Here is a 16,336-nt window from a genome sequence, read left to right on the forward strand (position 1 = left end):
AGTCACTGAAAAGTATCTTGTCATTTATTTAAGATACATCGCACAACTTGACACATCTCAATACCCGTCATCAAATGTATACCTTCTGAATAATTATCAAAAGCTGATAATTTTAATCATCTGGTACTTGTAACATTTTACATACTGTCTCTGGTTTGTTTACTTACAGCAATGGCTATGCCTTATACAGTCAGGAAATGCTTCAAAGCAATGAACTTAAACACTTAGTCAGCAAATCCAGAGTTCAGGAGATTGGCAGACGCTGGAAAATGATGCCGGACCAAGAAAAGAAGAAGTACAAGCTCCGAAGAGACAAGATGTTCAAGAAATATGAAGATCTGAAAGCTAAGTTTCTCCAGGTATGTGCACTGCTCTTTTACTGTTATCATTTGAAGATGTTATATTGAATCATGTAAAAGGCTGGCACAGGATAGTCATTAGTACATACTGAATCAGAACATAATATTTTCCTTGGTTGATATGATAATATTTTGTTCTGACACAAAGTTACCATAAAATAAAGACACAAGTAGAGATGGTTATAAACGTACTGGTACATTAAAGGGACAAAGTTGGCCATTTTTCATGAATTTTGTTTGATACGAGATACTACTTATATTGTTTGACATGTTGAAAGTTACTGAATTAAATGGGTGACCATACATATATTAGACCCAGGTTTTAGACACGATACATGAAACCATTGCGAAAATGAATTAATGGTCATGACCATTAATTCATTTTTGCAAGGGTTTCATTTAATTTGTCTAAAACCTGGGTCGAATATATGTATGGTCACCCATTTCATTCAGTAACTTTCAACATGTCAAACAATATAAGTAGTATTTCGTATCAAACAAAATTCATGAAAAATGGCCAACTTTGTCCCTTTAATAGAGAAACAAATTTTCATTAAAGAAAAAAAGTCCCTGCACAACCTCTGTTCAGGGATTGAACACTCGGGTTCAATTAAAGCATGTCATTTGTGTTCATGATATGTTCAACAGATGAACAATGAAGTGAAAAGTAGAGAGTTGTCAACATTTTGTAGACATAAAATCTGGCATTTCTAGAGTTTGTGTACAGTGTTTCCTGCAATTCATTAAGGTCAATCAGTTGTTGTCCAGTAGGGACTGACTTGTGCCCTAACTGTGGATCTGCTACTCTTCATGTTTCACCAGTGACTACTTGCCATTTACTTTTGTACTCCCAATTTCCTTGTTCACTTATCCAACCACTTCATGGATAACTATGGCTGTGCCAAAGTATAGCGAGTTCAATTGTGACATTTGTGTTCCTTCAGTTAGGGCTACTGACAACTAAGGCTTCAAGGTTTTGTCATTTTTCAACTCAAAGGCCATTCATATTTTCCTGTTTTGTTGTAGAGTTTGACCGCAGAGGAAAAGAAACGATATGAAGAGCTCTCAGCTAGCAAAGCAAGTCGGAAATCAAAGAAAGCTGACTCCAAAAAGGCAGCTGTGGTAAGAGAAATCCTCTCTTCACACTTCTGAGAATTTGTCTTTGCTTTCTCAATCTCATCATTCATAGTCCGTGCAGAAATCTCATGCAAAGTTTCAACCAAACTTCAGGGCTGGTCACTTTCAAAGTTTCCTGTCCAAGCAAATTTGCGCTTGCCTTGATAATGTCTTGCATACTGTTTACCTGGGATGCTACACTATAACTCTGATCTCAGCAAACCAAGAATTGTAAACTTACTTTCACCTGGCTACTTGGCTGGTAAGTTGCAAAAATTATGTCCAGACCATTTTACTGTCCCAGGCAGATAGGAAAAAACTAATACTTCTCACTCTGACAGAGTTGATATTATTGATGGTAAAGATAAGTAATGGTTGTACTTGATGCTTATCTCTTTCAAATTATGAAATCAGCCTCTCATTTAGATTTTACTTGTTTTTCCTGTTATGTCACTGATCATCATGTGTCTACTGCCATTTCTGAAACCTGTCAAGTTTAGTCCATCATGTTCACCGATCAGCTCTTTGATGACGACCTATTCAGCAGTTTGAATGTTTTACCAAAAGTACTTAGTGAAGGCTTTCTCAAACAATGTGATATATTTTTCATAGATGGCACATCTTTTCATGGTCAGTTTGTGGTGTCTGAAAAACTTCACTGAATGTGGTCTGTGGCAAAATACATAGAAAAGCTGGTCACAAATTATCCCATTTCTCAAAACAGGTCAAGAAAGAAGCTGAGTCAGGTTCAGAGAGTGGATCAGAATCTGAAAGTGGGTCTGAAGAAGAATCCGAGAGTGGATCTGAAAGTGAATCAGAGGAAGAATCTGGAAGCAGCAGTGGTTCAGAATCTGAAGCCGAGGCAGAGAACTCTGCGTCAGCTGTGAAACCCAAGACCTCCACTCAGAGGGCAGGACCTCAAGATTCAGCCTCTGAATCTGAATCCGAATCTGAAAGTGAAGAATCATCTTCAGAATCAGAGGAGGAGGAAGAGGAAGAGGAGGAAGAACAGCCGAAACAGACCGCGACAAAATCTAAGCCCCAAGCTAAAGCTGTGGCAGCTCCAAAGAAGAGACAGGGAAAACAGGCAGAATCCTCCAGCGAATCTGAATCTGAAAGCTCAGGTGAAACTGAGAGTGAGAGTGACTCAGACAGCGGGTCATCTTCAGATTCCGAATCTTCATCTGGTGAAGAGTAGAATTCCTGTTTGGTTGGGAAGTAAAATCATCACTTTTATCTTATACAGAAAGCAGGTATAATTGTATTGTACAATGCAGAGAATGGTAGTATTATTGATCTGAGAATCATATTCATGAAAAGATGCTGTAAAATATTCTTGAAAAATTCAAATGACTACTGTACATTGATCTGTGTAAGGGATAGCTGAGCTCAAAGCAGTTTGTAGGTGTAGTTTGTCCACCAAGACAGAGCATAGTCATTTTAAAATGAATTCAGTGTTCAGAACATGAAAAGTACAGAGCATTTTTATAGTCCTGGTAGATTGGAGTCTTACTGGTCATATTATCTTATTAGAAAAATGTAATATCTTGCCACAATACTTGACAGAGTACATGTGAATTTAGCAGTTTGATGTTCAAATTCATTTGCTTTGGCCAATCTGCATGAAAATTGTAACAGGTTTTGTACAAGTAGGTGGGTAGTCCATATGCAAAGTAATACTGCATTGTTTGACCAGTGAAATATCTCTACAGCAACAGAGTTTGAGTTATGTCTCGGACACTGCACCAACTAGACTGAAAGATCCATCGCTCAAGGGCGCTCTCACGCTCGCTGGAGCGACGGCTCTTTCAGTCAAAGCACCGACTTAATGTGTTGACATTCGATCAAGATACAGCAAAAATATGATGATTAACTAGAAGCGGAAAAATCACAGGTTCGATTGTGAAGTAATTTTACAGGATTCATGGTTCATTGTGAAGAATTCTATCTGATACTTTGTTAATTACCTTTTCACCACCATGGTTTGGTCTAAACCTTTTGCTATCAATGGTGCTTGTGGACCTGTTTATAGGGAATTGGGGGTGAAATGTTCTGAAAGTCTAGCCTAGAAAATGCTGGTCTTTTGTAAGTCTGGTATGGCTGAGCACTCTTGCCTTGCACTTTCCCATCTAGGGCAGTCCACCTTTACTATGGCTACAGTAACTGTATTTGTTGTATGACAAGTGAGTGCTCGCCGAGACAAACAATAATTTTTTTAATTAATTTTCAGAAAATGTTTTTTTGCATATACAACTCTGGTTAATTTCATCCTAAGATTGAATTCATCATGAATGTTAGTGTAATTTCCATTGCATATTGTTCTTCAGCTTCATTAAGGGATTGCTCATCAGAACTTTAGGGGGGGGGGGTCACAGATGAAAATTTACACAGTGCAAAAGTTGCTGGACAAAATTACAGCTGTGCTGCTTGCTGTTTTTTTGAAAAACAGATTATCTACTTAGAGGCCAGCTGGAAAAAGGCGTGTAACTTTTCGGATCGGAAAAGTATGCATGCCATAGAAAATCTGACATAAAATAATTTTGTAAAATTTTGCAAAGCCAAAAACATGCTTTTCAGCATTCTAGTCAACCCCCCCCCCCCCCTATTATCTAGGCTCCCTCCCTGAAAGAGTACTTTCAGAATTTGCAGTCCTTCACTTCTGTACAAGATATTATCGTATGAACTTTTTGTCTGGTGTCCCAATTTCACGAGTTTTATGACTATTTTGATAAGGTGTTGATGACTTTCAACATTGGTGGAAAAGCGCACTTTGTTAAAACTATTTAGCTCATTCTTGTAATCAGAAATCTGTCAAGATATGAAAAGCCTTAGTCCAAAGGAAGTCTACAAATTGCAGAAGAAATTCAGATGCAGCTGTGTTCTCTGCTCATTGCTTCATTGAGTAATGGTTCTACTCCGGAATACAAAGAACACAATGCATTCTACAGACTCGGTGTGCCAAAAGATCACGTGATGACAGTACAGAAAACCCATGTGTACAGCAAGTATGGAAATGTATGCAGTTCTATGCTCGTTTGTGCATGTGGGTTTGTTTGTACCGTGGCCCATTAGAATTCTGGGATTAACCCTTTGGCAGTGAGTATCACATCTTTTAATGAGCTTCTCACTCGTTGAGTAAATGAGTCAATAAAAAAAATCCTTTTTTTAATTTCATCAGCCCATATCTGGTTGCAAGAATGTTTCAAGTTGTATAAAAGAGTATGTGTAATTTTATCCACTGCCATGATTTTAAAAAGTATACTTGGTATTTTTTTTTATCATGTTAACGTAACAAAATTTCAAGGGTAGAAAAAATGTATTTCTGTGACATGATGAAATAACATTCAGTGCTTAAAAGTAGTGTATTCTTTTGGTTAGTAACTTTAAATTTATGGAATTGAAATTTAAGGCAAGCAAAAACCATACTAACATCTGTTTAACATTGTTACTTGTGTAGCTTATTATATTTATATTTAAACAGTTATTAAAAAATGCAAGATTGGCATGCAATAAAAGTGTTGATTTATTGCACTGTTAGAATATATGCAAACTGTATATCTGAGATGTGTAATATGTTCATTTTCCCTACCAGGTAAAAAAATTGTGATTGAAAATGCTACTCAGTGTTCACTAGGAGTGAAGAAGTATCTAAAATATATTCATGCCGCAAGTTGAAGTTATAGCGTTCATATTAAGGCTCCTGCTCTGTGGCTCACTTCAGAACTTAGTATCCAGATATTGGCAATTTAACCCTTTCACCACCATGGTTTTGCCCAAACCCATTGTTATCTATGGCGATTGTGGACCTGTTTACAGGGAATTCGGGGTAAACAGGTTAAGATTTATTTCCATAGGACGTGGTATCCACATTGTGTCTCTGAGCTATGCAATGCATTGATACACAGTATATTTAAATTATGAGTTTTAAATTTCTCGTCTTTAAAGTGAGAAAACAAGATTGTTTCTTTCAAATTCAGAACTTCTAGTTTGTGATTAGAAATGTTAGCATTTTGGAGCCAACATGTTAACTTCATTATAAAGAAGGCTCAAGCTCTGAGTAGATCTAATATATATTTATGGAATCTTAATTTAAAGTACCGTACTTCTTTCACCAGTAAGATTTATACCCAGACATGCAAGATATCTCCCGTATTCCACTGTGCTTGTTTTTTGGACTGTGAAGGTTCACTTAGGTCATATCAACATTAAAACTCACAAATATGAAAGAAATTTTCACAGTCAGTGTTTGACGCCAATATGGTTGGTTCACATCTTGTTCTTGAAGTCTTCATTTTCAGTTCATCAGAATATGCAGTTTCTTGTAAGAGCGCCACTTGTGTCAGCACTTCCAAAATCGTTTCATAATTTGCATGACTCTAGTGTTGTGCAGATGCAATATGAAGTATGAATTTTCATTCCTTTTAACTGATATTTTGTTCTTGGAAGAAGTTGAAACATTACTCTGACTTACTGCCCATATGCATCCATGAATCAAGCTAATGCCAATTTTATGGGCAGTTTTGTCTCAAGATATTTATGAAAATCCACTCATGGTTTTATGTTTAATCTAAAGCGACTTTACTTGGACTCATTTTGCTGGTGTTGATGTCACAACACCGAGAAAGTCTTGCTACTTAAACTATTTGTACCAGGTTCAAAATTGAGTTGTTGTTTTGTAGTTTGTGTCCAACAAAGAAGAATAGTTCTACCTTGTCACAGAAAAAAAAGACATCTTTTTCAGGACTATGAAAGGGTTGGTGACCAATTTTGAATTTCAAGAACTAGGTTTAGAGGCTGTGTTAATGTGAAATAACGTTTGCAGATGACATTCTTAATTTGCCACTTGTTTGTCCGAAACTTGTTCTTTAAAGCTAAAAGCCAATTGGCACAGGTTAATACATATACACAAGCAAAACCCAAATGAAACGGTACTGGTATTTTCTGGTAAATTCTGAGATCACTTTAAATGTCTGTAGAACATTCAGAGCATATTTGTATTTTGTTGCAAAGTATTATTCTTGTTAGTTAAGTATCATGTAAAACTTGGGACCAATCTGGTTTAACATCCAAGCGTTGACTTTTAAGGGATATTTGGTATATACTTGTTCATTTCATGTACCTTGTTCTCAACCATATAGATTTGTGCAATATGAAATTATGTTTTATCAAAGTGATACAAGACCATGTAAGTTGTAACTTTGATGACTTACTCAGAAAATGTTTCACGTCCATCTGGCCCTCAGTCAGTTTCTAAGACAGGTATATAATATCAGGTACACAACACAGATGATCAAGCTCTTTGCAAAACAATTTTTTTTTAATTTGTGACCTTTGTTAGAAGCTGTGAGTGGAAAGATGACATGGTGACCTTGAAATGCACCACAGTGCAACAGTTCAGCTGTTGATTTGATAGCCACCATTGAAACATGATTGTGTATGAACGCACCCAAACCACGGGAAAAATAATGTCAGATTTGTTAAAAGTGGTAGAATCAGGAAAGGCTTTGCAGGGTTATACCAGTGGAATGAGATTAAATTTGCCAGGAGATGTTTGTTCATGCAGTCCTAACCGGTGCTACTGTAAGCCAATTATGCATCGCGATAGTCAGGTTTGAAAATGATTTGAAATATATCGAAGAGTAACAGCATAAAGTAGCTATCACAGCAACGATCACAGCAGTCTTTATCTTTGAATTGACGCATAGAAATGTTCCCTTGATAAGTTTAGATTATGTTCATATGGAAACAATTTGAGATACCTTGGATAAGGTAATGGACAGTATAGATCTACCCAGCCGCATTGCGTAGCTTGGTGTAGTTAATAAGCGTATCGCAATTTCCAATTACCAGTATGCTTTACATGTGCTTACATTATTCTCAAGAAGTGTATGCATCATTGACTCAATATTGCAGTTGTGGAATTTCAAAAGTCCGACAAGATTGGTGGGAACTGTAAAATCTGAACTGGCACGTTTTCAAGATTCTTGATCTCGTCTTATAATAGAAACTAGTAATAATGCAAATATTGTTCAATTGTGTACTTTTATGGAACATTAGTTCAACATTAGATAGGATACAATTACCTGACGATACTCCATCTGTTAGAGAAGTGTCACTTTGTTACATTTTCTTTGATAATATTAATCTTTAAATCGTGAAATCTTGAGACGATGAGGGCGCTGTTGCACCTCAACTTGCGTCCGGAAGATCAATGAACCAGTTATGTGTTAGTCATGAATTTATCAAAATGAAGTTTTATAGTAGAATTTTTAGCCACAATTTCAGATATATGGCGGTATTTTGTAAAGTTTATTGTTAATCAGGACTATGTACTTTCTATTTTATTAGAAACATGGCCATTTGTTTTTCGTTGGTTAAAATGAAGTTGTTTTTCAAACAAATGTCTCCGTCTCTGTCATTTCTCACCGTACAACTTTGAAAAGATCAGCTCAAAACAGAAAAATCCATAGAAAACGAACACACGACATAGTTATGTGGTTTTGTATGTCAAAAATATGGCATCTGCCTGAAAGGGATTCATTCGATTTAGAAAACCACCGTTTTCTAAATTCCTGTGGTATGATCAAGGAAGATATCATGACTGAATGGGTGAAAACCTGCATTTCTAAGCTTAATGAAGATTACGGTGTTCCCATGGTCTTTTTTTGAGGAACTGTGGTTGTATGTACACTTGAATGAAAATTTATTGTTTGCATTAAAATGGAATTTAAAATTCAATCTCAGAATATGCCACAACGCGTCTGCTTTGACACAGAAAAGCCAGGTGATGGGTTTGATGTAGGCTTATTAAGTTTCTTAGAGACATGGACTTCTGGAATTACGTTTTTATCAACAGACACTCATTGATCATTTGCCCCTGTTCTGATTATTTTGGCGGTGCAGTCTACAGCCCTTCCAGTGAGTGATCCGATTATTATGACATGCGATTGAAGACAGTCGCATGGGCTGATATGATATTCATAATTCGTTCACGCACAAATATGTTCTCATTTTCAATGCAATCGACCTGAGTGAGCTTTCAAAGGACGGTTTTCCTGATTTTGGAGGGCCCTACATGTAAAGATTATTTTTCTCGTACTGCTATGCTTACTTTTTCTCACAAGCCGCAAGTAGCCAGCTGATGCTCGGGCAGAGGTCGGCTCCAGAGACCGTTATGTATCTGCTGAGACATGTTTAAACCTCTCTCATTTTGGCGATCGCTCAAGCTTAAGGCTGTATGCACCTCGAAAGTGAAAGATTTAAACTTGTACTCAAACTTTCCTGAATGAAACTTTCAACCATTCTCTTATCAAATCAACAATAAAATCGGGGGTAACCGCGCAAAGTTTCGAACTAGCGAAACAAATTATCCAACATTTTGCGATATTTGAAATTCAAAATTGTTGTCATTCCTGTGTTAACTCTGTGGTGAAAAAATAAATTTTGGATTAACACTAAGCCGGTGAAAGTTTTTCTTTCTCCAAGAGCTGTAAAATGAGCCCCCGCAAGTGGTAGATCAGAAAACAATTAGTAATTTGAGAGTTGAATATCTGTCCCCGAGGCGCGTTCTACCTTAATGCATGTGTTAAAGAGATCTTCACCGCCACCCTGTAGATTTGATGTGTGATTCACCGACTGTCACAAGTATACGTATTAGATTGCTGACAGAGTCGAGGGAGCTGCCCCTTCCTTGGAGATTATTCATTTGCCTTGGGATAACTCTCCACTCGGTCGCTATCTCCTTCAAAGTATCGACTGCACGAAGACGTTAGATTCATTTCTACAGCACAGTCTTTATGTATAGGATAAAGCCCGAGTACGAGGGCTCTTCTGGTATATAAAGTCCAACCCAACGATAAAATGTCGAGGCCGCAGGCCGAGACATTTTATCGTAGGGTTGGACTTTATATACCAGAAGAGCCCGAGTACGAGGGTTTTATCCGACTTAAAAACTATCGCCCCTAACTGATATATTTTCGTTTTCAATGTGTTTACGTCAACCGTCCCCTTTGTCAGTGTAACATGTTTAGGATATGAATTAAAACTTTTATTTGTGAAATAGCCTTCCAATGTAATGGAACATCCTACAAATGCCCTAGGGCACATTATATAAATGCCCTAGGGCACAGCAGATTTTGTGTTGCAGCTGGTTTCCGCTGTGTCACCAAATTTTAATATTAAAACGTACCAGATGTCTACAGAATATGACATGTTCACTTTTGATTGGACAGTACTTTACTACGGCGCTGTCATTCGTTTCTGGAATTTGGTGACCAAGGCTTTATGAGTAAATAAAACACCCTGAATTGAGCACTCTGATTGGTCAATCAACAGTAGATAGTTTTTAATTCCAGATAAACACTGCCATCGCTCAGAATACTGCTTCTCTCATGTTATAGGTATGTCTCGGTACAGAGGGGATTAACAGCTTGTGTAAGAACCTATGCTTCGGTTTTTTGAACACAATCTCAAGGGCGTGGCTCAACCATACAATAGCTATGAATTAAAGATAAAAGAATTCATCCCATCATAAACACCGATACAATTGTTGAGATCATCATAAGAGTTACATGTAGGTCATGATTTAGTTATTCATAACCGACACATTACAAAACCATTACATGAAATTCCTATGTTTATTCATAAAGTACCTTTATTTTTCTTGCTATACTTCAACGTACTTTGTTTTCGTCAACGCTCTCGAAACAAGCCCGTAAAAAACAATTAGTGTCTCTGCAGCTGTGATAGTGTCTGTTTTAGATCGTTCAAACGACTAATGATTAAAATACTGTGGTTTCATCAACAACAACGGTGTCAACAATCGCTACACGCATAAACCTTGTGTAAAATATTAAGAGGATCTTGAAAAAATGATCTGCCCCTGTAACAAGATAATGGATTGATGGTTAGCAAAAAATCGTTCAGAAGCGTACGGCTACCTATTCCATTTTGAGTTAGTCTACAAAATTAGACCACAACAAAAAAATCACCACACTTTCGGGGATGCATTCAGTTTTGAACCCTGTAACTGTTCATGTCACGTGAATTTCTAAAATTCTTGTGAGTTAGCTGTTTACAAAGTAGAAGTCTGAAAATATATTGTATTAATCATTTACACTTATTGTTATAAATTCACCGGCAGTGTATACAGTACTCATATACAATTTGACAACAATGTTGATGGAGCTACTGCTTGACAATTCCAGATACTCTAGGACATCACAACAAAATAAGCTTAACACCGACTTCTCTAGTGGGCCTCGAAACCTTACCCCTAGTTATTGAAAATAGACAGACACTCGGCAAGTGTTTTTATCGTTTGATTGATGAAAGGCAAACCACTTTTATTATCTCCTCGCTCCCTAATTTTTGTGTGAACATACTGTGACACATGCAGTTACTAAAATAGGAGATGAGAATTCTGCGAGATTTTTGTCACTTTTCTTTAACACTAATTGAAGCTCAGATCTCCTCCAGTTGTTCCCACAGTCAGAGTTGGCAATACTGATGGCGTATGTTTCGTGATGAATCTTATAGGTATTGTCAATATTCTTAAATATGACAGTTCTGGGGGTTCTTCTTTGGTCCAAATCACATCAATATACGGCCAGATCTCGTTTTACAAAATAGATGGAACAGGAAAAAAAAACATAAGACAAATACCGTCAAGCGTCAATGGTATGATGGCGCACTACCGGACTCTGAAGTCAATGTGTTGCTATGTCGTAATATTCTGAAACTCAGGAAGGATATTTCAAAAGCTCGAGAACGTGAGTCAAGTGCCTTAACTGTGCACTGTCTGCATGCTCCCAAGGGGAGGCAAAGCTGTCCACCGCATCTCTGTAAATGACGAAAGAAAGGAGAGAACATCAACATTTCACATGCACTTCTCTCTCTCTCTCTCTCCTCTCTCTCTCTCTCTCTCCTCTCTCTCCTCTCTCTCTCTCTTCTCTCTCTCTCTCTCTTCTCTCTCTCTCTCTCTCTCTCTCTCTCTCTCTCTCATCAAGCCAGAAGACGGTCAAAAGAAATTTGTTCGGTAAAAGGCAACCTCTGCACGCATTCCAATTGACGACTTATAAACCCACGTCATGTGAGAATACGTTTAAAATGATTGATTGTTGGTGAACAGAAAACTCCGCGCATGCGCATCTGACGACAACCTTCCCCTTAATGGAGCACATTAGAAACTTTGTTAGTAGTTAATTTATTTCTTTTTATAGAAAATAAAAACAAATGATTCCTTCTCCCTGCAGGATTTCAAAATACAGGGAATGAATTGAATGCAATTTTTTGTTGACCAATGAATTCTAGTCCAGACCAGAATGAGTCGTCAACATAAATATTGGACAAGTTTGAAATTACACATTATAGGGGAGGGCTGTCAAAAAGTGGAACATCGAGCATTTCGACAGATGTTTTGAAGTCAAGCAAGAAACTATATTGAACAAACTGACCAAAAAAAGCTAGAATGTCTTGAATCAATACTTACAGACAAAGGAACTTAAAACGCTAACATAGCCTCCCAAACCATCCCTAAAATAAATAAATGATGAACTTAATAATAATAATATTTATTTCTTATAGAGCGCATTACATTTTAAAAAATCTCAATGCGCTTTACACAACACTAAAAAAGAGGTAAATTATAAATAAAAATTGGGAGAAAACACCAATAAAACGCAAAGAGATAAAATTAAAAAAATGTCTAAGAGTTGTTCGGTGTCGGGTTTGGGTTCAGCCGCGGCATATTCACTGACTCCCAACAGAACCATTCACACTTTGCATAGGAAATAAAAGTGTCTTTCATGTAGAATAGATACTGCAGGCTGCTGACCTATCATAATGGACGTTGTATTGTATCCACTTCCTTTCATTAATCACTTTTACAGAAACGTGGTTTTAATAATTTTCACGATACAAATATTGAACATATACGTATGAAGAGTTTGTTACTTTCCTAATATTGTAAACTCTGGAAGAGCAAAATTTTCACGCCATTTCGAAAAGAATTGTATAACTTGAAGTAGCAAAATGTAGAACTGCGCATGCGTTATTGGGTCCGTGAGAGCAATCGACGCAAACATGGTGAGATGATATCTAATGTATCAGGTACGTTTACATAGACGGTTACCGTCACCGAGAACAAGGCAAAGTATGTATGTCAGGGAACAGTGGTAGATATGGATATCTGTTACATGTAAATTATTTTAAACAAATATCAGCTACCTGCCTACCTTCGTTTTAAACATGTTTTCGAATAGGATAGGACAGACAAGTGGAAGCAATTTATTAAATATAAAATGTGACACCAGTGAAGGAAATCGAAGAATTGGAAAGAAGGTTTATGCGTAAGACAAATGGGATTCATATGTTATACGAAATAAACCGCTTTTCAGTACCTTATGTTACATATTGTTGTCGGCGTACGATAAATGATGAAAAAAGAGTGTTTTTTGGTTGAAACAAGATATATCAAAGAGCGAGAATTTCTTTGACGTAGATTTGATTTTCTTCCCAAGTCGTAATTCACCATTCTTAGCTCAGATTATCAACATCGAATACATCATGGAATAGCTTTGTGTGATAGATTGCCCTAGAGTCTTATCTCACATATATATGTTACAGTAAAACATGAGGGAAAATGCCGAGAGAGTTTGACCGGTTAAGAAGGGCTTGACTACGCAGTTTCTGCGTAGTGAAGCGTCATTACGTATTCACGGTGACCTCTGGCCAGCTGTCAATAACTTTGGGGCTTTTGTCTTTTGGCCTGCTTTGCATATGCGTCGTTGGACACGACCTGCCCAATCACCCAGGTAGTCAATTAAACTATTAATTGACTGTTTACCGACCCAATTAACACTATCCAGCATTATCAGTCATATTTAAATCGCGTGGCCCGGATGGGCACAACGTAGGAACGCGTGTATTTCTATGTGTACGTTTCACTTGTGGTGTTGTTTGTACCATGGAGATAGGAATGTTTGTAAATTGTAACATCGTGCGTTTGAAGTAAGCTTACTTGTTTCACCTACAGCATTACCTTCAAGGTGACAGGCTTACTATTAAGTTCAGTATCATTGTGTCGTAATATAAAGGAAAGAAGCTTGATCAGACGATGAGGGTTGATGTATAACTGGAACTTATTTATTGAATACGGAACCATGACTACGCCTAACGGCGCAGTCAACGATACATGATCTGCCTGTGTGCCCGTCAGACCAAGCTAGTTGACCGATAAACCACGGTCACTCTCCTGTGGAGTGACCGAGACTGGATATTCACTCAGAAGGGGAGAACTCTAGGACCGACAACCACGGTCACTCTCTTGTGGAGTGACCGAGACAGGACATTCACTCAGAAACTAGAACTTTGACCGAAACTAGAACTTTGGACCACAGTCACTCTCTGTAGCTAGGCCGTTCAGCCTAGCCACTGTTCCGTATTCAATAAATAAGTTCCAGTTATACATCAGCACTCGTCGTCAGATCCAGCTTCTTTCCTTCACGTTATGACAATTGCACCGAGTTCTGCCCACGGTGAAAACCACCTGTTTTGCCACGGTCCCTCTGTGGAGGGACCGTGGTTTTGCCTACTAATCACTGCCCGTCGCTGCCCGTCCTGAATGTAGCCTATCTATAGCTACAGTAATCAGTCAATATATAATACCCCGCGCCTTATAATTTTTATATAAACCACAGTCTCTCTATCCACGAGGGACTGTGTATAAACTTATAAAATCATAGTCCGTGCCGTAAAATTGTTGACTTTCGATGCGATATACAGGTTGATCGTTGAATCGCACCGGCGCATCCATATTTACTTGCCCCATAAGCTTACTACTCTGTAAAGGGTGGGTAGATGGAATTCCTGGGCCAAAAATGAACACCGGGGCGAAACTTTTTGTGAACCCATGTGAAAACATAAATCATTTATCAGTTTTGATATATACTCCTAAATTGTAAGTTTGATCAAAATCGAGACCACATTCAAGGGCTATGCAGACTGTCCATGTACGCACACACAGTGACAAGAAGGCGGCAAACACCTACTTACCAAGCACATCGAATCGGCGAAAAGAAGCATAAAAAAGCTATAGGCTCATCGCCAAAACAAACGCGCCAAGCGCTAACAAAAACCCATACCAAGCGGCCCTTTTCAGGGCCACCAAACACTCCAAAAAGAGAACTACCAAAAAAACACATAATGACATAGAACACACAAACACTTAAAAGAAATAACAAAAATCGTACACATAAAAATAACGTAACAGAAAAAATGGCCGTGGAAATAAATCAGCTATTTCCAAAGAAAAGCCGACAACAACATGAAATTCAACAACAACCTATCATCGCTCAAACTATGAAACTCCGAAAAATAGTACTAGGCAAAGGCCTTAAAATTAATTCGGACGCAAACCACCTCAGGATTTCAACAAATAAAGTCGTAAAATGTGACTACGCTACATCGTGAGACACAAACAATCGCAACAACACAAATTCAAAGAAAAGTCAAATTGGGCTCCACAAACAACAAACACCAAAAACTTGAAAGCTATCTGAAGCTGCTAAACTCGCACTTCTAGAGATACCCTTTCAAACAAGGAAACAAAACATGTCGCGTGCTAAAAGAATCGCGATAAACCAGCTTGCAAACAATAGACAAATTTCGGGAAAAAAAACCCTCGACAAGGGTCGGGTTTTCGTCATTGTCAACACAAACGATTACGTACTCGAATGCGAAAGGCAATTACGCAACACTCAGTATTATACACAACAAGCCAGAACAAACAGTAAACAAAGTAAACAACTATGAATCAAAATGTACGAGAACAAGCACATCAACCAGGATACTTGTGAGTATCTTGATCCAATAAACATAAAATCCGTACCCCCAGTGGTACTTATTGCCTAAAAATTCACAAACCTCCGCAAAACTCTAAAAGACACACCAGTCAAAACAAAATTTACCGAAGTAAAGAAACATAGAACAAACAAACCGAACCACCAAACGGACTCACAACGTGACCAAAAATTAATATACTTGCCTCGCTAATCGAAAAGCAAGACCACTAAAATGCATTAAAATAAATTTTCACAAACACAAACTAAGGAAAGAATCTACACCGCGACTGATGAGAAACCACACCCGGGTTTCGAAACGCAAGCGTCAAAGGGCGACTCTATCAACTTTTGTAACAACATAGGTCCGGCTGCGTCTCGCCATAAGCTTTCTCCACACAAACAAAACATTACCGTACACACTAATCCAAACTTCTCTACAAATATCCAAAGCGAAACAAACATTTTTATTAACACACACAATCGGATAAGAATGTAGGAACACATTTTCGAAACGAATCAAACACAAACTCGACACAAAAACATTTAGGATAGTTAGATGGGGAGCCTCTTTCACATTTTTTACATCTCGCTATACTGTCTATGATTCTAAAAATAAAGTCATCTGCCACTTTTTCTGTATACGCGGTTTGGCAAAACTCATCTTTTCAATCGAAAGTCGGGTGATTTCATGGTTCTTTGGGGTACGTCGAGCTTAAGGAATGTGGTTATATTCGCGATGTTTTATTCGAAATTATTTATTTCTTCTAGGGCAAATGCACGTAATTCATGCTGTTGGAAATACTGGCCGCTCATAAACAGACAATAAACTCGATATCTGTGCATCTTTACTTGTATTGTCAAAGTACTAGTACCATCGACACCCAAAAAAACCAAATGGTTCAGTCCACGCTTGGGTTCAGTCCAGGTATTTGCAACGACAGTCACCTAGGCGACGATAATCCGCACCACTTATCACCATCGGGAAGGTACTCCTCCCCCTATACCACTGGCGATCCCACC

The 16,336-nt window shown here is 37.9% G+C and overlaps 1 protein-coding gene across 7 annotated transcripts in view; it reads left to right on the top strand.

The window, feature by feature from the left end:
• Nucleotides 1–5,030, top strand: part of LOC139115734 (nucleolar transcription factor 1-like) — a 29,358-nt gene extending 24,328 nt beyond the window's left edge. For all 7 annotated transcript variants that reach the window (XM_070678056.1, XM_070678057.1, XM_070678060.1 and 4 more), the window contains 3 exons: nt 170–359; nt 1,386–1,481; nt 2,200–5,030. In XM_070678056.1, the coding sequence (XP_070534157.1) occupies nt 170–359; nt 1,386–1,481; nt 2,200–2,673 (760 nt within the window). In that variant the 3' untranslated portion in view covers nt 2,674–5,030. The remainder of the gene's footprint in view (nt 1–169; nt 360–1,385; nt 1,482–2,199) is intronic.
• Nucleotides 5,031–16,336: the final 11,306 nt, after the last annotated feature.

The sequence above is a fragment of the Ptychodera flava genome, chromosome 17 (assembly GCF_041260155.1).
Source record: "Ptychodera flava strain L36383 chromosome 17, AS_Pfla_20210202, whole genome shotgun sequence".
In the NCBI taxonomy this organism is placed as follows: Eukaryota; Metazoa; Hemichordata; class Enteropneusta; family Ptychoderidae; genus Ptychodera; species Ptychodera flava.